Source organism: Lepidochelys kempii, chromosome 17 (assembly GCF_965140265.1).
Source record: "Lepidochelys kempii isolate rLepKem1 chromosome 17, rLepKem1.hap2, whole genome shotgun sequence".
NCBI classification, from domain to species: Eukaryota; Metazoa; Chordata; order Testudines; family Cheloniidae; genus Lepidochelys; species Lepidochelys kempii.
Genome location: NC_133272.1, coordinates 6,025,415 through 6,047,468, shown reverse-complemented (window position 1 = coordinate 6,047,468; position 22,054 = coordinate 6,025,415). Strand labels below are relative to the sequence as shown.

Genomic DNA, 22,054 nt, shown 5'->3' with positions numbered 1-22,054 from the left:
TGTCAGTCTTAACTTAGATTGTTTAAACAAATCCATATGTCCAGGACCAAGTCTTGCATTCTTTGGGTGCTTAAAACTCCCAGTGAAATGATATTCATGCTTCACAGCTGCTCAGAGGGGACAGGGTGGCTCTGGTAATTGTCCCAGGGATGTGGAGCCTTTTCACTTATAGAAGACCAAGGCCAAATTCTCTGCTGGTGGAAAATCAGTGCAACTCCATCAAAGTCAATGGAACACTGCCAATTTATGCCAGCAGAGAATTTGGCCCTCAGCCTGAACCAGGACCTGTGTCAGTAGTGACTGATGATTCATTAACAAACCACATGAAATTCTGTTCTGAGTGGACAGTTACAATCAACTTCAGCCCAAATGGCAACTTTAATTCTCAGCAGTGAGGCCAAGGACTGAATAGGCCTTATTACTTGACTTCTGTCGAATACACCGAAGAATAATGCACCCATTGAGGCACTGACTTCAAAAGGTGATCCCTCCATGTCAAGGACGAGGCATGTTAGTTGGGAGATAGGGGTGAGTGTGTGTGTGTGTGGGGGGAGGGATTGCGTGTGTGTGTGAGCTTCCCCTACCAGCGCGTGTGACTCTTCTGCAGTAAGAGTGGCCATCAGTATCCTCTAGGCCTGTTACTCCGACAGCTCTCACCAGCGCTGAAAATAAAAATACCTGTAACGGTTCACAGAATAACTCGTCTTACAACAACTAAACATGCATGAAGTTAAGCCATGTGACGATCAGTCTGATTTAGTTGCACAGTTCACAACTGATCAGTGTCCAAAACCTTCTAGAAACAGAACCGCCCAGCAGCACAAGAGTAGACTTCAGTTCAATTCTTATTGAAAATCGTACTTCACCCAAACCATTTAAATACATAGTGATAATAAACCCACCCACTCTCCCCCAATGCCCCACTTTCAACATCAGAGTCTGTATCATCTTTTAAAAGAGGCCTTATACCAGGCTCTCTGTCTGTCTGCAAAAAATATAGGGCCAGTTGAGTGCAGACACAAATTATGGTCCTGATCCTGCAACAGACTGTGTGTGCGTGAAGGGAGGTGGGGTTCTACGCAGGCCCAGGGATGCACCCATGTGCACTCAACTGAAGGATCAGGTCTCTTAAATGTCTAACTATTTAATTTCAAAAGGAAAAAAAGGAGTCTGTTTTTTAAATTCTAAATTGCAAATGTAACTTTAATGACCAGTTATTTCAAAAGCGGGTAAAAAATAAGATCAAAGGGAGATCTTGTTCTAGGGTGATGGTGTAAAATAGGCATTCTCTAATTATAATCCAGACCCCGATAACTCAAGAGGAGTGTGTTTATTTCATTTGTTGTCAATCTGTATAACTCCACAGGCCAAGTCAACTATAAATTACCAGGAATTCAGGACTAAGAATTACTTTGGGGGATTATTACTCCCTCTTAGGACGTAGGAGACACTTGGAGGACACAGCGAGCTCAGTACTGAAATAGGAATGATGATGTTGCCAAGAAAGCTTGATTTATAAAGTGTAAACATCTTTAAAATGCACTCACTATCTTTTTAATGTTTGACTCTTTTATTGTGAGGGGGGGGAAGGAGATTCCTTTATATTAAAAGGATCATCAAAAGATAAAAAGTTTGTGAGCAAAGTTCCCTGAACTTTGTGCAAAACCATTCGCCTCCTTTGTACATAAAATAGCACAACTTTTCATGTTTCGTGTTTTGCGGGGTATGCAAATCAATACCTTTTGTCATGAAAGGTTTGTTCTTCTACGTAATTTGTATTGTCTTAAAGGAACACATTAAACATAACACAACAATTAAGAAGCCTGCCCTGCATTCCTTGCACACTTGCAATTCCCAGGCATTTTGGGTGTGTACAAATTCATGATTAGGCCTAAAGAAATGACAGAAATTTAAAGTAAAATTCATTGTCCTTTTTTTAATGTAAAAAATTCAAGATTTGCATTTTATTCAATGTAAAATTAGTATGTTTGACTGCACAGTGGGTCAAATGCTGCCCTTACATACACACAAGCCCACTGCCTTCAATGGCTTTCACCACAGTCCTGATCCTGCAAAGAGGAGCACTGAAGTGGAACACTGTACTTGCACGGAGACCCAGGGAACGCAAAGGGGATGTGGAGCAATCTGCCAAGGTGGTTCTTTTTGCAGCATTATGGCCTATTATTGTGCGTGAAATGATTTAAACCGGGTATTCAACTCTAAATGATAGCTTTAGATGTTCAGATGTATTGATACAATACAATTTTTCAGAAAGATAAAAGCACTTTTCCCAACAGAAAGATAATCCCAAACATTGTTGCCTTGAAAATAAGTGTGTGTGTGTTCCTCTTTCTTATATACACTTGGTCTACAGTATGTATCACCGTATGTACATTTTTAAAGGGTGCTGCAGATTAATACACTCATCTCTTAAGGCACTTACATTCTCTTTGTTTGTATTTAAGGCATGTAATAGTCACAAATTTAATATGAGGGAGCAATTTATACCCAAAGCAAATTGTACAACTTAATTATAAGTTGCTTTTCTTTTCTTTTCTGTCCCCAGGCTCTGTCCTGAATTAGGCTAGTCCTGTAGTTGTAGCTATCTTTGTGGCTCAAATCGGTTTCTGTCTCAATTCTCCAATGGGTTTGACCCTCCAAACCCTCATTCGTTCAAGTAGTCTTTATTCATGTGAGTAGTCCCATTGGTTTCAGGATTTCTTCTCCCCTTTCACCCTTTTCCAGATCTGTCTGTCCTCTAATTTTAGGGGTTTTTATCCCCCTGAGGCACTGATCTTTACAGTTCTTCCCGGTACCATTCCATGGCCCAAGTGAATGGGCACACCATCACTCCATAGGCAGTGTTAAGACAGGTTTATTACTAATCAGCAGGGAATGCCAATCCGCAGAGCATCTGACCCCCTTCCTGTGGAGACCTAACTCTAAATTAATATGTCAATTTCTCTACAGTGACGAACATCCAAATGATTATGATGGGTTTGTAACCATGGGGTGGGGTTCAGACCACAACACCTTGTATAAATGGATACAGAGCCAGCCTCAATCTTTACTGTAACATCTCTTAAAAACTGCATGTGGATTGAGGGACATTTGTTTTAAGGTCCTCTAAGAACCTTCTTACAACATACTGCACAGAACAACTTTCACCCCAGTGTACGTGGAAAACTTGCAAACCTCTGTGTGATTTTTTTTTTTTTTTTTAGATTTTGGTTTGAGTGGCTTATTTCAGTTTAGCTTAAACGTGTTCACAATCGATTTAAGGTAAACTGAAATACCCCTGGTTTAAGGTTTGCACCAGTTTAACTAAATTGGTTTAAATTCACACTTTAGATTAAGCTGGTGAATTTTTGTTAAGATTTTCAGCTAGGAGATATGGATGCCCAGTTCCCATTAAAATGAAAGGGAATTGTGTGTCCAGAATCACTTCAGGCACTTTTGAAAAGTTCAGCCCAAAGCTTTATGTTTAAAAAAGCAAACCAGATCAGGTATGGAACGGGAACCATCCATTTAGAACTTGGAAATAAATTAGTAATTCAAAGAATGTTTGACCTACCGAGCCGTAAATTCAGAGTTCTGCAAATACCCTTTGTAGGTAAGATCTTGCTCCCAGTGAAATCAGTGGGAACGAAAGCAGGATCCAATCGCTTTTGGCTCTGTTGCTAGAGATGTCAACAACTCCAACAGGGAACATAGAGTTTCTTGAACTTGGAACAAGTCAGGGAAGTGAGGGACTAATATATTTGAGTCTCCCTTCTATTTTCTCTTAATGATTTGGGATGTTAATAGTTAAATATGTTTCCAAAGCATTTTCCGTTCACTTTTAGATCATTCTCATGTTAATAATCCCTGGCAGGGCCGGTCTCTAGTACCTGGACTGCGTGGTTGCCTTTGCCTTGAATGGCACAGAAGCTACAGATCCTCTCATGCTGGACCCATTAGGATCCAATCCATGTTGAGGAACTAAATCAAATACTGTAAGCCATCAGAGTAGTCAACATTATGGACCAGATCCATTTTTCCTCCTCCTAATGGCTCCTACAGAGGGTGTAACGCTAATGGAGTTCTACCAAGGAGAAAGTTGGCTTTCTTTAGAAGAACAGTTAAAATCATTAGGAACCAGCACAGAGTTGTTAACTGCCCTCATTCTTGTGCAATTTCTTTGAGTTACCTTTGTACTTTGCTCTTTATGCTTCAGAAAACTTAATCTAATTTTAGCTCATCCATCCTCCATTATGGTTTGGACCTTTATAAAGGAATGCTGGAAGCGTTTAAGCTTTCATGGGGGAAAATCAAACTGGAGGTAAAGCATCTTCTTGCAAGAAGTTTGTCTCCGTTTTAATTTGCTATGGGGCAAGAAGAGGAAATGATACTAGATCATTAAAGCAACTGCATAGTTAACCAAGTTCTCAGGAGTGTGAGAAACAATGTTTTATTTAAAACTTAGATGAGTTAGCCAGAAAAATTTAAATATAACCTCCCTTTGCCAAACTAGAAAAATTCCCTAACTGTCTGACCCCCTCGTCGTTGGGTCATGGTCCTGCCACCAGATAAATCTCTCCTATCTGTCCATAGACTGTGAGTTCAATGTTGCTTGTGTTAGTGACAGTGAATTTGGGGCTGAAAAATGAACTACTGATGAGAACTCCTGTTGAACCTGTATTGTTTGTTATTCTGAGGCAAGGATCTGGCATGGGCTAATCCAGCACTTCAAAGCTAACTGCTCTTACTTTGTATACAGAGCGTCATTGCGGAGTGGCGTGGGTGATAAGAGAAATAAGGGACTGGAGGGTTAGGATTCACTGGGAAAATGGGACCCTGTTGAAAAACTCTTTGATCTCTTCAAAGTATTTTCTGAAAGCAAGAATCTATCAAAAAGGAAATGCCATATAAAAAAAAAACCTTAAAGAAATAGTTGACATGACCAAATTTGTATTAATTTACCCCTGGAAAACATTTTTAAAGATGCTTTATGTTGATATGGGAAATATTTGTCACAAAGGAGGGGAAAATAGAAGAATAAGGAAAGATTATTAAAAGATCTTCTTTTAAAGAAGAATTTGGTTCTTGAAGTATCTACCCACCATTAGTTTGTCTTCTGGACAATAAAGACTAAGTGTAAAATTTTCACAAGTGTCTAAGTCCTATTTTTTCAAAAGGCATGTGGGGCCAGATTTTCCCATCAATTGGAGTTAGGTGCTTTTCCCGCATGGGTGCTTTTGAAGACCCCACTAAGTACCCATCTGGCCTAAATACATTTGAAAATCCGGCACTTTAGACTCCTAAATCTTAGTGAGAATCCTTTTGAAAATGGCACTTAGGTGCTTTTGAACATTTTACCCAAATGCAAAGACTGATTTAAATGTTTAATGGCAACTGGGCTGTCTTGTGAACCAGCCTCTAATGGTGGTAGGGCCTAATCCTAACCCCACTGGAGTCAATGGTGTAAACTCCCATTAACGTCAGTGGGCTTTGGATCAGGCCTTTGGCAAACAAATTAGTTCCTTGCAAAACTGCAAAATAAAAATTGGTGCTACCAGAACATCACGCAGTCAGGGTTAGACTTCATCTGCAGGCTTCAGGTCTCTTGCTTCCATTCCATCTTCTCAGCGGGGGTGAGAGGTGACGGCACTCCCTAATTGTACTACAACTTCCTGTTCACCAGGTCCCTGCAGGAGGTTAGAAAAGGAGGACATCTTTGCTCAAGAGCAGGCGAGCAGCGTCACTGAGGTGACACTCTGCCCTGAAAAGGAAGGTTAGATCAAGCCTCTTAGTGAGTAAAAAGGTCATTAAGAAGGGAGGGTGGCATAGAAGCCACTTCATGAGCCGGTCCAGCCCAAACCATCATCTGAAGTCCCTGGCTGAGAGACACATGCAGCTTCTTGGTATGTCCAGCCTCGGGAGCGAGTGTGCAAAGGACAGCCAGGCCTCGCATCAGTGTTTCCAGACGACTAGTTCTTGTAGCAGGACTGCTGCTTTAGGCCTGTGTGACTGGCACGCGAGGTTCCTCTTTTCTACCTCACCAGTAAGATACTGGTCCGCTGCAACTGTGCCCCTCCCATTTTAACGTACATACGCTCCAGTCCCCAAAGCCCCATCTTCCAAACACGTATCCTTTTGGGATAGGGCCCGCACAGCTGAATAGATGCCGGGGTCACTGTTTGGTCCCACCGAACTTTTAAACTAGTACAGCTGCCTTAAAGGCTGGGACGTCCTGCCTTAGAGGAATGAGTTTGTCTCTGTCTCTCTCATCATTCTGCTGCATAACCAACCAACCAACCACACAATTAAACACCAATTAAAGTTTTGTATGAACTTCAGAAGTTTTGGCTTCACGTCAGTAACTGCTGCCTAGTAAAAGGGATTGGACTGTAAAAGAATAAATAAATAAACAAAGGACGCTTATTCTAACAGCTCATTTTAAAACAATTTGTGAGTATCATGTAGAGATAAAACGTGCATAGCACAAACTTAGCTAAGCAAAGGCTGCTTCGTTATCAGAGCACATAATTCACTAGCACGTCAGCTCTAAAGCTTGCGCGGGCTACAGAATTGTGCTGCTTGCTTATTTTTCTTGCTCTTACTGTTTTTGTTACATTTCATCTGTAGAGTGGCACAGGGAAGAATTTAGCTGGGGCCGTACTATTGCCCTGCCAACCTTTTCATGTGGGTTTTGCGCCCCCGCCAGCCCCCCACCCCATATTTAACTCCCCAAAGCAATGCACACTCTATTTTTGCTGTCTGCAGGCCTCTCCAAAGAACATCCATCTGCAGATTACTTGATGGCAATTAAGATAAAAAAAAGACAGTATTTTAACATAAGGTGCTGGACTCCCCCAGGGATAAGGCAGAAGATTATCTTTCTTCATCTTTCTTCATCTTTTCCGTGGAGGATGCCTATCTTATGTGAACATAAAAACAACTTTAATTCTTCATCACCAAGCTCTAATGACAGCGACAGTCCTTTCAAAGCAGGCACTTCTGCACATCTTGCCACTACTGCAAAATTTGTGGAGGGAAATAGGAATGTGCCTTTAAAATCCATTCCTAGAGCTGGGGAGAGTTTTGGAGGGATAGAGAGGAAGAACAATCACTACTGCACCAGGAAGACTAGACTGTCCCTTCTCAATGCGTATGGGGTAAGAATGCACCTGAGACACAAACAGGGTGTGAACATTCCCGAAGCCTGGAGCTGTTGGGATCTGGGACTTTATTCTGCCAATATAGAGAAGGAGGGCGGCAGTAGGGAGGTAGCTGAGATCCCAAAGTTCAGAGGTGTTGGCTCTGGGGTTTCGGTTCAGGGCCGTGGGTAGATCCCTTAGGCCCGAATGTGCTTTTGTGTTGGTTGTCATTCTGGCTGACACAGCAGGACTTGAACTGGGGACGTCTACAGCTAAACATGTGAGTCTTTACAGCTTGAACTAAAAAGCCATGTTTTGTAGCTCGGGGCTGTAACAGATCATGTCCTCTGGGGATCCTAAACAAAGGGAGATGCATAGTAAACACTGACCAGGGGGTTACACCCATTGCATGTTTTGCTTTCTTTAAAAAGTATAAAGGGGAACAAATCAGGTCAAGAAATCCAGGACTCCTATAACACACAGCCTTGGGGTAGGGGCTTGGCTTTCTCTACTGCTCTTCCTTCTCCTACCCAGCAGACAGGAGGGGATGCGGTGTGGGAAGGGAGCAGAGCTAAGAAAAAGTAACAGACCCATGAGAAAGCCGGAAGCCATCCCTAGGGAGCTAGATGCGTGGAAGGAGTCTCCTCCTTCGTCCCTGTAGCCCCACCACTGGCTTCCCAGACTACAGTTAGACTGTGACCCCTCCTAGGGCGGTCAGGGAGTCCACAGCTAGGGCAAAGCTGCTTAAAGCAGCACTAACTTTCTGCTATGTTTCTTGCCTGGGCTCTGTGGTTTCTACGGTGGTACATGCTATTTATCATGGCCAATCCCTGACACATTGCTGGCCCCACCTTGTTGCCTATGTGGATACTGTGCAGAGGACCATTTGGTGGCTGTGTGGAAAAGGGTCGGTAGATTTCTAAGTGACGGTGCGGTCCCAGCAGTCATCTCTGAGGGTAGTAAATGAGGTATTCTCACAGCAAGAGCAACCTCTTGAATCACGCAAGGTGAATGAGACTCTCAAGCCCTTGCAGTGTCCATTCCACTTTACCTGTTTTGCAACATACACGGTATTTGGTGTCTGCTTCCCTTCCTTACCCATCTCACTCCGAACTTTTCTGTATCTCTTTCTCTCCCTCGTATTTGGAGACAAGAGCAGTGGAAAGTTGGGGCTTTTTGAGGCCCAGGAGCATGGTGAAAGCCGGGGCAGCTGGAAAGCTTCGGATGTGACCATTCTCTCTATGCCAACTTTTCAAGGAGCTGCTTCGTAACAGCAGCAAACCGGCATGCGCTCTCTTCCTACGCCAGTGAAGAAGGGTCTTGGGCTCTGGAAGTCGCGGGGGGGGGGGCCCACGTGCGACACGGTGCAAGATGCCTGACGTTTGGGACGGGCTTGGGAGGTAGCCCTGCAGTTGCTTCTGTTTCTGGAGCAATGATATTGACAACTGCCCTGGCCCTGGTCATGCAATGCCCTGGGATCTCCCTTTTAACGGGGCGCCTGTTCGAGGAAGCACTAGCTTAAACCAAAGTAATTAGCCTTGTACTGAACAGGCAGCCTGCAACAATGGCTGGAAGCTGTTTGGTTAATAGCTTTTAAAAAGGACATGAAGGCTCACAGGCGGAAAGAGACATTTGAACTGCACTTCCTTCAATGCACTGGGGCTGAGGCTCCTGCCCAGATCTTTGTGAAGTGCAGCAGCTAGGCAGTTCTGCCCATCCGGCTTCCTTTGGTGATTCCCTCCACCGCTTCCCAGCTACAGACTGTCGTATGGAGCAAAAATCATCTGTGTTTAGGGCAGATAGGCGTGATTGAGTTGGTCTGTGCACAAGACGGTGAGGACAGGGACTACTAATCCCGAGTCTGATGCTGATTCATTCTGTGGCCTCAGGCGAATTATAAATAGCCAGTTTATACAGTGCTGTAAATTCACAAAGCATTTCACCTCTCTCTCTCAGGTCCCCCATCTGTACGCTGTGTGGGGCAGAAACCGACCTTTTGTTCTGTGTTTGCTCAGCACAGAGTACAATGCGTTCCTGGCCCACAGGGCTTCAGTAATATGCATAATAAGCAGGAATAGAACTACTTAATAAGTAACTACTTAATAACTACATAATGAGCAGGAATAGAACTCCCTTCTTCAAGGAAGGTGTTCCTGAGGATTAATTACTGCATCTCATCTGCAGACTGAGCTAGGAAGGAGTCCCAATGAAGACAAGGATCCTGTATATGCATTGCCCATTGGGCTCCTGTTTGTAAATGGTTTTCAAACTCTGAAGCACTTCCGAAGTGCGAAATACAGTATGATTGAGGGGTCCAGTATGGGTTAAAATAATAATCTGTCTGTATCTTCATCCAGATCTCAAACCAAATCCAGCCTGAGCCTTTTTCAGCAGTTGGGAAAAGTGTGATCAACGTTGTGTGTGTATCTGTGTGTGTGTGTGGCTGTCGAGCAGCTCCTGGTTTCAGATGGGACAGGAGCTGAAAGTAACGTACAGCGAGCGATTCCTCGCCCAGGCAAAATGGAAGAGTTCCAGAAAAGAATCTCTCGACAACGCCAGACTTGCTACACGTCAACGGAGCTACTCTCAGTCATAAGCTCAGTGTTCAGCCATAACTGTTTGCAGGATCAAGCCCTCAACCAAATCTCGCCGGGCAGAAATCTCGGCGATGCATGCAAACTTTTGGATGCTTACCAAGACTTGCTAGTGGACTACATAGCCTCACTGTGAGAGCGTGTGCTCTGCACACAGGCCTCTCGATGTGCTTCCCCTTCGTTTTCGCTCAAATTGACCATCCAGGTAAGAGCCTGGGCAACACTACACAACACGGACACACTCTCTCTTTAACTCCGGAACCAAAAGACGATTGCAGTTTCGGGCCCAGCTCCCCCATTTGTCGGGTATCCTCACCAGAAACACATGACCCATGCTTGTATCCTATTGCACAGAGACGTTTACTAGCTGGACTTTGCCAAGGGGTTGAGAGAGTTTTCATTAAGAAAATTAAAGTGACACGTCCCTGGACAGCATGTTAGTTGCATATTTTTTTAATGCCAAAATGCAGCAGCTAATAATGAGGATGAAATGCCCATGCAGGGCCAGAACTAAGCACTGAGCCTCAATGCTTTCCCTGGAAACAAACGCTGAGAGTTGGCAGATGCCACCGTGGCTCAATCTGTTGACTTGCCAAGTGTAATGCTACCACTGCTAGATACTGAACGGTTTGCAAGTTAAGCAACACCTTCAATCAGATGTGCGTTCCCATTTGTTATCCTTCAGGAATTTCAGCTGTGTATATTATAGTAGTACTTCGCCTCTTTGTATTTATTTTAGAGGGCTATACTAAAGAACATTATAAACTCCGGCATGTCTACGCTATATGAACTCCATATGCTGAAGCTTAATTTTAAATGCCATTAAAAAAGCACTTAACATTTACAGTAGATCAGTCTGGCTACTTTAGCAGCTTGGCTGTAGTACAGTATGTGAAATGATTGGGGAAGAAAGAACTTCAGAAGCTACAGGTTATTTAAAAAAAAACAACCACCCCGACTTCTACAGAATCCTTTACTGGTACATCTCAATAACTGTCCAAAATCCTATTTTCTAATTTTTCTTAATGTCCATTTTTTCTTTCATTTCCTTTTTAAATGCAATTTTAAGACCTAATTTAAAAAAAAAAATCTTGGCATTCGGCTTGGATTCCTTGTGTAATTTTTTTACGGTGTGAATTGGGCTGTGTTCACAACCTGAAACGTCCTACTGTATTTATACAGGTGCTTACCTGTGTGAGGACAAAGTTAAGAGGAGTGCAGAGTTTATGAATGAAAATCAAATATGGACATTGGTAAACCACCCCTGTTTAGTCCCAGCTAAATACATCATAAATATCTGGAATTTATGCAGGGTGTTAAAAGAGTCAATTCAAATGAATCCTAACAGGGTCCATTTTGTTGCCTTCTCCTGGAGCAGTTACAAAATGGTGGCAAAGACAGTAACTACCGCTCATCTGACAGGCCCAGATTGTTCAGCGGTCCCTAGCACTCGTCACTTTCCTTGGCCACACATACAGCGATCCCTTTTAGTGGCGGGAAGAAACGTGTTCATTAAAAAGAGAAAAGGGGGAGAAAAGAGTTTAAAATCTCGGGTCTATCCGAGTGTGGGGGAGGGCTCTTTCTGCCAGGCCAAGCTATTAATCCAGATTAAACTCTCATTTAAATTGCTAGACATTTTGACAGAGTAATGATGTCAGGATTTGCCCCGTTGTTGCTAACGATGGTTGTGACAATGCTGCCTCAGGATATAGATATTTTCATCTGCTTTGCCCGTTTTTTTCCTAGTACAAATGAGCCGTCCCGGCATGTTGATGTATTGGATTGTTCCGTCTTCTTGCTTAAAGACCGTGATGAGCCAGTTTGCGCAAGTAACTTGTTTTTATTGGCTGGGGAGAGGCTTGGTAATATGGAGCCAACAGAAAAGCTACTCATAAGATTGAAGATGCATGGTCCTGCAAACCCGTACTGCTTACTTGGTGTTTAGTCCCCTGGAAACCAGTGGAAGTACTCGCATGGATCAAAGCTACCCACACCAGCAAGGGTTGCAAGCGCTTACACTGTGACTGTATGAAGTAATTTCCCTGTCACATCTAGCTGTTGTTTGTTTTCACACTGTAAATACTGCTCAGTAATGTAACGTCTTCGGGAGAGAGTTTTCTGCTTGTGTAAACTGGCACAACTCCACTGGCTACAACGGTGCTGCGCCAACTGACCCTAGCAGAGAATTTGAGTCAGACGCTCCATTCTTGAACAGTATTTGCCGTATTCAGTTAATGCACAGTAAAGTCAATGGAGCTGCATCTGTTTACATCAGCATAGACTTTGACCCTTAATCTGCTCCTCTCCGTTGGAGAGAGGAAACCTGGGGTCTCTGAGGCAGGGCTCTATATTGGGTCAATATCGATTAGTAACACTTTTTTCCCCCCCTGCCATCTCAGGTAAGTTTTTCACCATAGTCGTCGTATTTATTATTTGTATTACCATCACACCTAGGAGCCCTGTCATGGAACATGACCCCATTGTATTAGGTGCTGCACAAACATACTCTCGCTGTCTAATGGCTGGATGTTCATAATTTCTGATCAAAGTTCAGAACTGGGTGTGTAGGAGTTTTCCCAAGAGAACTTGTCTCCTTTACGTTGTTAACCTGACCGTGGGAGGCAGAGATTCCTTCACTGGGGGAGTGTAGTGTGCAGTGTAAGATAGTTCCTTTACCTCTTTCAGACCCATAGTCACCAGCACTCATGCTTTGTGTTCCCTCTGGAAGGCACTAGGCCAACCAGAGTCATTCCCAGATGATCCTGAGTAGCTTTTAAAATCAAATCAGTGAATACCCCAGTTTTTTAGGATGAAAATCACCTTCAGGCAGAGGGTCTGTACAAGGCCCAATGCACCGATGAATAAAGGCCCACTCACTGCCCTGAGCATGCATGAGGGATTAAATTCTGAAAAATGGTCAATGCAAGGCCTGCACCCCATGTAAGTCCCCCTTTTGCTCTGTTATGAGGAAGGGGAACGTAAGTGGCGCACAGACCTCATGTTCGCTCTCCACAGGGATGAATGTCATTCAAATGCCTTAAGTGACACTTAAGTGGTACGTAGTCTTTAGGGTGAATTTCACTTTAGACTTTCACTGGAACCTCCTTTTGGGGCTCCTCTCTGCTGTTCCGTTATTTTGTACTATGTGTTAAGTTACGCACTAACGTATTAACCCTTTGCTTTTCATAAGGAGGATGTTTCCTAGCTACAAAATTAAGGTAACCGGGATGAACCCCAAGACCAAGTACATCCTGCTGATTGACATTGTCCCAGCTGATGATCACCGGTACAAATTTTGTGACAACAAATGGTAAGAGACTATTTGGTTTTTTTTCCTTGGGTTACCAAAAGAGAAGTATTCATATCTGTGTCAACTGTTTGCAATAAGCACTGAGGAGATGGTCGATAAGGACCTTCATGGGGACAAAATACCAGATACCAAAGTGCTATTTAACCTAGCCAGGAAAGGCAGAACAAGAATCAATGGCTGGAACTTAAAGCCAGACAAATTCAAATTAGAAACAAGGTACAAGTTTTTTAATAGCGAGGGCAATTAACCAGCGAACAAGCTACTAAGGGAAATGGTGGAGTCTCCATCACTTAATATTTTCATATTAAGCCTGGATGCTTTTCTAGAGGATATGCTTTAGTCGGACACAATGGGGCCAATCCAGGGGTAACGGCATGAAAGTCTACAGCCTGTCATATACAGTTTAGACTAGACGATGTAGTGGTCCTTCTGGCCTTAAAAAATTATGTATCTATGAGGCCTTAGATTTGCAGTGGGTTGAGTGTTGACCATTTCTTCTCTAATTATATTTCTTCTGTGGGAAAGAGCCACAAAGCCACCAGGTGAAGATCTGTGGGCAGACCAGATGAATCTCTCTCATTTATCCAAACTGGTGCGACTTTTCTTGACCTCACCTACTAGTCCCAATAGGTTGATGCTGGCGGTTGATGGTGGCCATCTTGGATTTATGTCTTTTGAGCAAAAATACTTCTTGTCACTCTCGAGATGTCATTGTCTGTTGGAAATATCATATGTGTTTTAAAATAAATAAATTGATAACAAACCCACCACCACCAGAGTGTTCTTGAAGTGCCCGCTCTCCTTTCCTGTTGCCATTTTTGAAACACAGGAGCAGTAGGGATCTTGCAGTTCTTGTGGTGGTAAGGTCCCGTGGGAATTGAGGCCTACCCCAGGTTGGAAGTCACAGCCCCTAGAGGTTGGATAGTTAAAATATGGGACGACTTTGTGGTCTCAGAAAGAGAGAGGACAAGCGGAATTGGTCATCCAGTGTAGCCCAGTTCTGGAGCTATTTTTATTCCCCCCTCCTCCCTCCTTTTTTGCTTTCTCTCTCTCCTCTCACCCTCTCTCAATGAGAGCAAGATTACTCAGCAGGAAAGGCAGGTTTAATATCGACTTTCCTGCCCATGGGAATCTCGTGCATCTTGTCACCTGAAAATCTCTCCTTGCTGAAAATATGCTGTGCCCTTCCCAGGACCCTCCTGCTTTCTCTGTGTGGAACTTCATCTGTTCCACTAAGTGTCAGCATTGCTTCTAAGTCAATGGCAAAACTCCCATTGACTTTGAAGGGAACGGAATTGACCTCTTCATAGTGATATCCCATACAAATGTAATCTACATGCACATTTTAGGGCATTGTTCTAGTTTTTTTAATTGTCTTTGAGCTAATGCTGGTTTCTGGAGTCCTTGTAGGATGGGAGCGGTATTCACCGGGAACCTTACGCAACCCAGGGCAAATTCTTTGCTTTAGCCATTAAGTCCTAGATGATGTTAACTCTCTTAATTTAACTTTGGCCGTCACTAGAACTGTTTTCCCTTTCCATTTGTTATTGCTGTTGGAAAGGCTCTGCTGTTTTTGGTAATACTCCTCTTACTGGTGTTTTATAGCATAAGAACAATACACAGCAAGGGGAGAGTTGCTGTGACATGCTGTATTAGAGCATTAAATCCATGAAAACTAATGGAACTTTTGATGTGTGAACAAAGGTGGCTGGCGGGGGGGGGATGGGAGGACAAATCTGCGTCCCAGCCGCAGCCTGAGAACTGGGCTTCCACAGGGGCTGGAGGGGAAGGAGTCACTTCCCAAGAGCTTCTACCAAGCTGGCATTCCAGCCTTAGGAGCTACAGTAGCCTCTGCACTTGTTGTAGCCCTGCTACCTGGATCCAGCCTTGGATTTGCCCCCTTCACTCTTTCCCCAAATGCCTTCCACCCCAGAGTGATGCTGGATCCTGCCTCTCTGCACAGTGGAGCCATGCGGAGACCTCTGAGTGGCAAAGACAGGACTTGCCCGTAGCCAGTTCTCATACGGCTGCCGTGTAGTATCACTCCTACAATACTATGTGTCCAGGTAAAACCCTGGCCAGGCAATGAGAACTGCAAAAATGAGAAAAGAGGTCTGTGTTCCTTGCCCCACTTTTTGCTTCATCCTTCCCAGACCCACGAAACAGCAACAGCATCCTAAATTTCTTGCGTTTCTCCAGCTGGCCACCCGGTCTGGTCCAAATCCATCTTAGAATACAAAGCTCAGGATTTGTAAGAGGGTTACCATGTTCAGTTAGGTAATGAATTGCTCTGAAGTGCTAATTGGCCAGGAAGACGTAACCCATGAGTGCCTTGTTCACAGGATGGTGGCCGGGAAAGCGGAGCCCGCAATGCCCGGGCGGTTATACGTTCATCCGGACTCGCCTGCCACGGGAGCTCACTGGATGCGGCAGCTGGTGTCATTTCAGAAGCTAAAGCTCACTAACAATCACCTCGATCCGTTCGGACACGTAAGTTCTGGAAATGTTATTGCCAGAGGTGGGCGCAAGCCCTAGTTTGCATGAGAGTCTGAACTTCCTCAGATTTCAAGCTGGCTTGGCTCTGGGGCTCCACTTAGGAGTGGCCTCTAATTCATTAATTTTTTTATAATTATTAGTAGCATTTCCTTTATTCTATTAGGTAACTGAGAATGAGGATGTTGTAATGATACCAGATCAAGCACTCCCCACTAACTGCTTTAGTGCCTTGCACTGGCCTCTTGAAGTGCCGTGTGTGACTTGTTCAGTTATTCATCTGCGTAGCGCTATTGGGCTTCTACTCTCCGCTATGGAATTTTCAAGTCAGTGGTTTCAGATGTTTCAGCCAAAGCCTTTGATGCGTACGGTATGCAGAGTACTCAGAAACAGGTTACATAAGATCGTCATTTTCCAAGCTGGCTTCGGCACTCCTATAAAAGATGGAGTGGTTTATTTGGAAACTCTTAATTCCTGTGTATTGCAGATGTCGGACTGGGAAGTATACTGTTATCGACCACAATACATTTAATAGCTTAGAACACTGGCCTTTCCAGACTGCCAGCCATGTGTGCGCCCGCGTAGGTAAATACAACATACTGACTAGTCTAGTTTTCACTTTGCAAGTTGAAGGACACGTACAAATAAACAACATTGACTCGAACTAGTAAGGTTAGATTTTTAGGATTTGTAGAATTCTTTTAATTTCAGTGGTCTCAGGCACTTAGCAATGCAGGTCCGAGCATTTGCTTTGCATAATAACACATGATTTTTACCTGCTGCTCCTTGAAATGCTGGTGGTGTTGGGAGGGGCAGTGTGGGGGATGCCGATAGGCTTGCAAAGTGAAGGGGAAGTGGACCTGTCTTGATCAAACTGAGCATTTAGCCATATGCTAAACGGCAGAGCTTCAGCTGGGGTAAACGGTCATAGCGTCACAATCATAAGCTATGCACAATGTTAATTGTATAAACTACATCACACAAGGATCTGCCCCGAAGGGTTAAATCCTGGCCCCAAGGCGTAACTCTGTTCCCATTTAAGTCAATAAGAGTTTTGCCATTAACTTCAATGGGTGCAGAGACTAATGCTAATGCTTTGCATTTCAGAGCATCCTATGGTGAGGAAAAAAACCAAACAGCCTGCCCCCACCCCAAAATCAAGTTCTCTTATTAATATAGTTGTCCTGAAATATACAAAAGTTACAACTCACTTGGAGAGAGAAATGACTTTTAAACATACTGATCTGGGGGTCTTTCCCAAAGCCCGTTGAAGTCAACAGCAGCCTTTCCAATGACTTCAGTGCATTTGGATCAGATCTATGGCATGCAAGATTTCAACAGAACCTAACGAAGCTCTTTGTGCAGTCAAATTTTGCACATTTCCCTGAGTGGCTGGAGCAGAAATAAGGGTTGCTGATGGGACACTCTGCATAGGGAGATTGTATAAGTCAAATAGTAACACAATAAAATTCTAAAACAAAACAAAACCCTGAATAAGCAAATCCACTTTGCATTAACATAGGGAAAGCAGAATGCTGTAAGTCCCCAAAATAGTGCAGATCCAGTAATTTTAGGGTCTGTCCAGAATTTTTGATGCCTTTTATGACTTTATGCAAATTCGAACTATCTTCCCATTTCTAAATTTCAATGCTGCAAAGATCCCAGCCATCACAATGTGATGCCTTGATAACCCAGCTTTACAGAAAACAGTCAAGCAAAGTTGGGAACTTGACCCCCTTCTCCAACCTATTGACCCCAATGAAATGTGTGTGAACTTCAAAGACTAATCAGGACCATTTAAATGCTTACATTATTAAGCGCAGGCTTTCTCCCCCCCCACTCTTTTTTTTTTTTTAGGGAAAAAAACACCATGGAAATTAAATGCAAGCAACTATGCTAAAGATTGCATGGCTAAAAATGTCATCTTTGGAAAATGCCAAAATTAAGATCTCAGTGGCAGCAGTAACTTGACAGCTTTGCACACATCACATTTTTTATCCCGCCCCCTGGTTAACTGTGTATTTTAATGTATTACTGTTTATGTTGTAAAATGCATACTGTCAAACTTACAGGACGTTCACTGTGGTCATAAAAAAAACCCCCAGGATATCTAGTGTTACTGTTGGAACGTTCAGCATCTGTTTTTCCTGACCTTTTTTTTTTTTTTTGGTCATTTTTAACTGTGCAATTTATTTAACAGACTGAGTTGGTGATTTTTTTTTAAATTTTTTCACCCATTTATTAAACGTTTTGTTTGTCACTCTGAGCACACGTTCATAATAGGAAGGGGACTCTGTTTAGATTCTCTGGGTCAGATCCTCAGCTAGTGTATGTTGTCGTAGTGCCATTGACTACAATCACGATCAACACCAGCTCAGGATTTGGCCCTCTCGCCTCATGTAATCTGTCCTCTAAGACTGCCCTTTTATCTATGATTTTAGTACAGTGTACGCTCAAGAAAAATGCCAGGAGTAAAATTTTCAAAGGTGCCTAGGTCCCATTTTCAAAAGCCTCTAAATCCCAGTGGGACTTAGGCACTTAAGAACTTTAAATCACTTTTGAAAATAGGATTTAGGTGCTTTAGAGATTTTTAATTGTTTTTTATATGCATATGAAGGAAGGCAGGACCATGTACTGGGCTAGTCAGACTTTTCCTAGCAATGCAGGATATTTCATTGCATTTGTTACACCATCACTGACACTTCACAGGGCTTGTCTACACCAGGAGCTATTCTGAAATAGTGATTCCTGATTAACTCCAGGTGCGCGCGCTCCTATTCCAGAATAAAAGTGCTGTATTCCAAATTAACGTACTCGGGTTAATCTGCTTTGAATTCACAGCCTATTTTATCCCAGCTTAATTGGTACCGTTACAGACCAACCTTTAGAGTATAAGCTCTTCAGGGCAGAGGCAGTGACTTTGTGTGTGTTTGTACAGTCCCTAGCACAACATAGGCACCAGTTTTGACTGGGGTCAAGGGATACTACTGCTATGTATAAATTAATAATAATCACTTTTAATTTCTAGGAGTTTGTCTCTAAGTATTCGCAAACTCTCTCTTTATGCTCCCTAAAAACAGGTCATAAAACCCACACTGCTTGTTTGCCTTCTATTCCTGCTCTATAAGGCTAGCTGCCATTTCCTTTTGATTTTCCGAAAACCTCAAAACCACTGCGGGCCTTTTTCCTCATGCTGCAGTTACTTTCCTTTTTGGTGCACAGAGAGTGACCCAGGAAGAGGCCTCAACAGCAGCCCACTTTGGCACTGTTAGTTCAAGGGAAACGGCTAGTGCCAACCAGGTGTGTAAACATAGGGTTTCTTACCGTCCCACCAAATCTCCGCACATGGAGAGTGAACTGTTAAGTGAGCAATCCTAAAGGCCCTGCACGGTTTGCTGCAGAATCTCTGTTACAGGGCTATTGTACCCCGCTCTAAACTGCAGCTTTTTTTTGTGTGTAAGTAATCCCTTTATAACATGCTTTGACATGCAGAACTTTTCTAGACTCCTTGCAGACAACGACGGCTGTCTGAGGGGGAGGCAGGAAGTTACTGCAAAATAGCTCTGCTTTTAACTACTCCATTTCTGCATTCACCTTTTTTTGGCAAACGCATCCTTTGGAAAAAATGTCTTTACAACTCCCCTGTCTATGCACGTCACAGCTAAGTTTTGGGGGGTGTTTTTTTTTTTTTCAGGCTTAGATCACGTATACCAGTGTATGGCTCTCACAAGCACATAGTGTTGCCAACCCTCCATGATTGTCCTGGAGTCTCCAGGAATTAAAGATTAACCTTTCATGAAAGATTATGTCATGTGATGAAACCTCCAGGATTACGTCCAACCAAAACTGGCAACCCTACAAGACTGTTCTAGGAGTGCTTATCACAGACACTTGTGAAGCACAAAAAATTGTTGAAAGAAAAGGAGGACTTGTGGCACCTTAGAGACTAACAGATTTGTTTGAGCATAAGCTTTCGTGAGCTACAGCTCACTTCATCGGATGCCTTCCAAAATAGTTGGGCTCCCTGCTCCCATCTGCAGCCTCCATCAGAGACTTCCATCATTGGGAGTTTGGCGTGCAGTGCATATCTGATCATTTACTTTGAGCACGGCTAGGCCTTGGCAGCCACACATCTGCTATCTTTATAAATAAATGAATGAGTAGGCAAATCCTTTACAGTCCCCTCAATGAATTCCTTAGGAAGTAAATCCAGGCCCTGATTCTCTGCACTCCAGTAACTGATTAAGACTTTGATCTTGCAAATAACTTATGCCAGGAGTAGTCCCACTGAGTTCATAAAGCGAAGAGTGTGCAGGCCTGAGGCCTAATTAGGTAAACTGATTAATTGTAATAAAAAGACTTGGAGCCTTTGCAGAATTGAGCTCGCTCACTGAACTCAGTGAAGTATGACTGAGGATTGCTTGCGGTAGTCAGGGTTTGTGGGATCAGGCCCTTAGAGTATGCTCTGAAAATGCTCAGATTCTGACCATGAGCTATTAACGGATTGAACAACTTATCACCTAAAACATTCACTGCTGTCACTAGGGGGGGAAGACTCATAATCAAGTCCCTAAATTTTTCACTGGTAAATTATCTGCTGTTGTCAAGTCTTTGGATTATGAACAGCGGCCGCAGTATACTGTCCAGGCATAACAAGGGGCAGTGCCTGTCTGAAAGAATTCACAGTCTAAGGGCTTGTCTGAATGAGAAAGTTGCGCTGATATAACTTAAACTGCTGAAAACCCCTGTGTGGGGAGACTTATTTAATTTTGAGTGGTTTACTTCAGTTTAGTTTAAACTGACTCCTAATCTAAACCAAAAATAAGCCTGGTTTGAGTCGAAATAGGTATCCGCACAGGAGTTTGCACCAGTTCGAAGCAATTTAAAATTGCACCTTTAGTTAAGTCAGCATGCCTCTCTCATGTGGATGAGCCCTGAGATATCTGTGGGGAAGGGGCGGGGGAGAGAGAGTGAGTTAATTAAATATGTTTTAACTATCCCCTTTAGCCTCCTACCTGTGTTTTGCCTCTCTGGACACTGAAATCTTTATTCAACGACCAGGGGAGGTCTCGGGTTGAGGTGCTTGTCAGAAGGCGCTGCCGAGACCCTTGTTCAGGAGCTTTGCAGATGGGTGAGGAAGGAGTGTGCTGCACTTGGGCATTTGCAAATGTTTATTTTGGATGGGAACCAGCGTGCAGATAAGCACGCCGCTCTGCAGCTCTTCACTGAGGTGACTGAGGATGTGCGAGTTCAGCCTTGCCAGTTTAGAGCAAACAATTAGGAAGATTCATACTTTTAGTTTATTTAGTCAAGAACCAGGGTAGGTAGGTAGGAAGGTCTTGTGGCTGAGGCATAGGGCTAGGAGTCTGGAGAGCTGGGTTCTGTCGCAAGCTCTGCCACGGATTTCTTGAGTGACCTTGGGTGAACTGCTTCCCTGCCCCGTGCTTCAGCGTAGACTTCAGTCAATTCACAAGTTGTGGATCTTGTCTGTATCGGGGACTTTTGTGGTGGTGCAGCTACACCAGTGTAAAGCCCCTTGTATTGATACACACTGCACAAGTATAAAAAGTGACTTGCACAGGATAAACTGCACCGGTGCAAGTGACCTTGTACATCAGTGCAGCAGGTCTACACTAGGTGTCTGCATTGGTACAGAAGTCCCCAGTGCAGGGAAGCCCTTAATGCTATGCTTTTTTCTCTCTGAGCAATTTTTAATCAGGAAATGCCTGTGTTTTACATCAGGCTTTTCAACTGAAAAATACTCTTGTTGAATATGGATTCAGAGGACTTCAGTAGCTTAGCCAGAGATTAGGGGTCTATTATGGGCGTGGGGGTGGGTCAGGTTCTGGGGCCTGCAACGTGCAGGAGGTCAGACTAGATGATCATGATGGTTCCTTCTGACCTTAAAGTCTGTGAGTCTATGAGAAGTGAGCAAGTGCCTGTGATATTCCCCTACAGAGTTGATCAGATCCTAAAGAAATCATTTTAAGCCACTTATGTTGAAAGGTAAAAGCCCTCCTCGTAGAGTGAGACCTTTAATTTATGTATTTCAAAACTTTACATGCAGAGATAATCAGCCCAACAGAACCTCTGATTTATGTGTCCTGAGGCTGGTGTGTGATATAACAAGCTCATTATTTTGACAGATTTGGGGCTTTCCTTCCTAATGCCATGTAAATGATTGGTAGCAACGTACACTTTCTTTGAAAGTGGAAAATATTTTCTAAACTTGAGAGTCAGAATGCTGACACAACAGTTATGTATCCACTAAAATTACTGATTTATTCAGGCTACAATACCCATCCAGCTACTGGTTCCAGATGAAAAATGAGAATTACTCCTTCAGAACACTAACCACAAGCTTTAGTGGATCTGTTAATTCGTTTAGTGACTATTATCTGTAGTCTCCTGGTAACTCTACAAAAATGTCTTTATTAAAAAGGATTACATATTAATATTTCTTGAAGAAGGTTAGTACAGAGCATTAAAGGAGACCTGACAAATATTTCTATTAGTTT

General features: G+C 43.3%; 1 protein-coding gene across 1 annotated transcript in view; it reads left to right on the top strand.

The window, feature by feature from the left end:
* TBX4 (T-box transcription factor 4) overlaps nt 1-22,054 on the top strand; it is a 51,735-nt gene that overhangs the window by 5,742 nt on the left and 23,939 nt on the right. The window contains exons 3-4 of the mRNA XM_073315563.1: nt 12,924-13,043; nt 15,386-15,533. Of these exons, the coding sequence (XP_073171664.1) occupies nt 12,924-13,043; nt 15,386-15,533 (268 nt within the window). The remainder of the gene's footprint in view (nt 1-12,923; nt 13,044-15,385; nt 15,534-22,054) is intronic.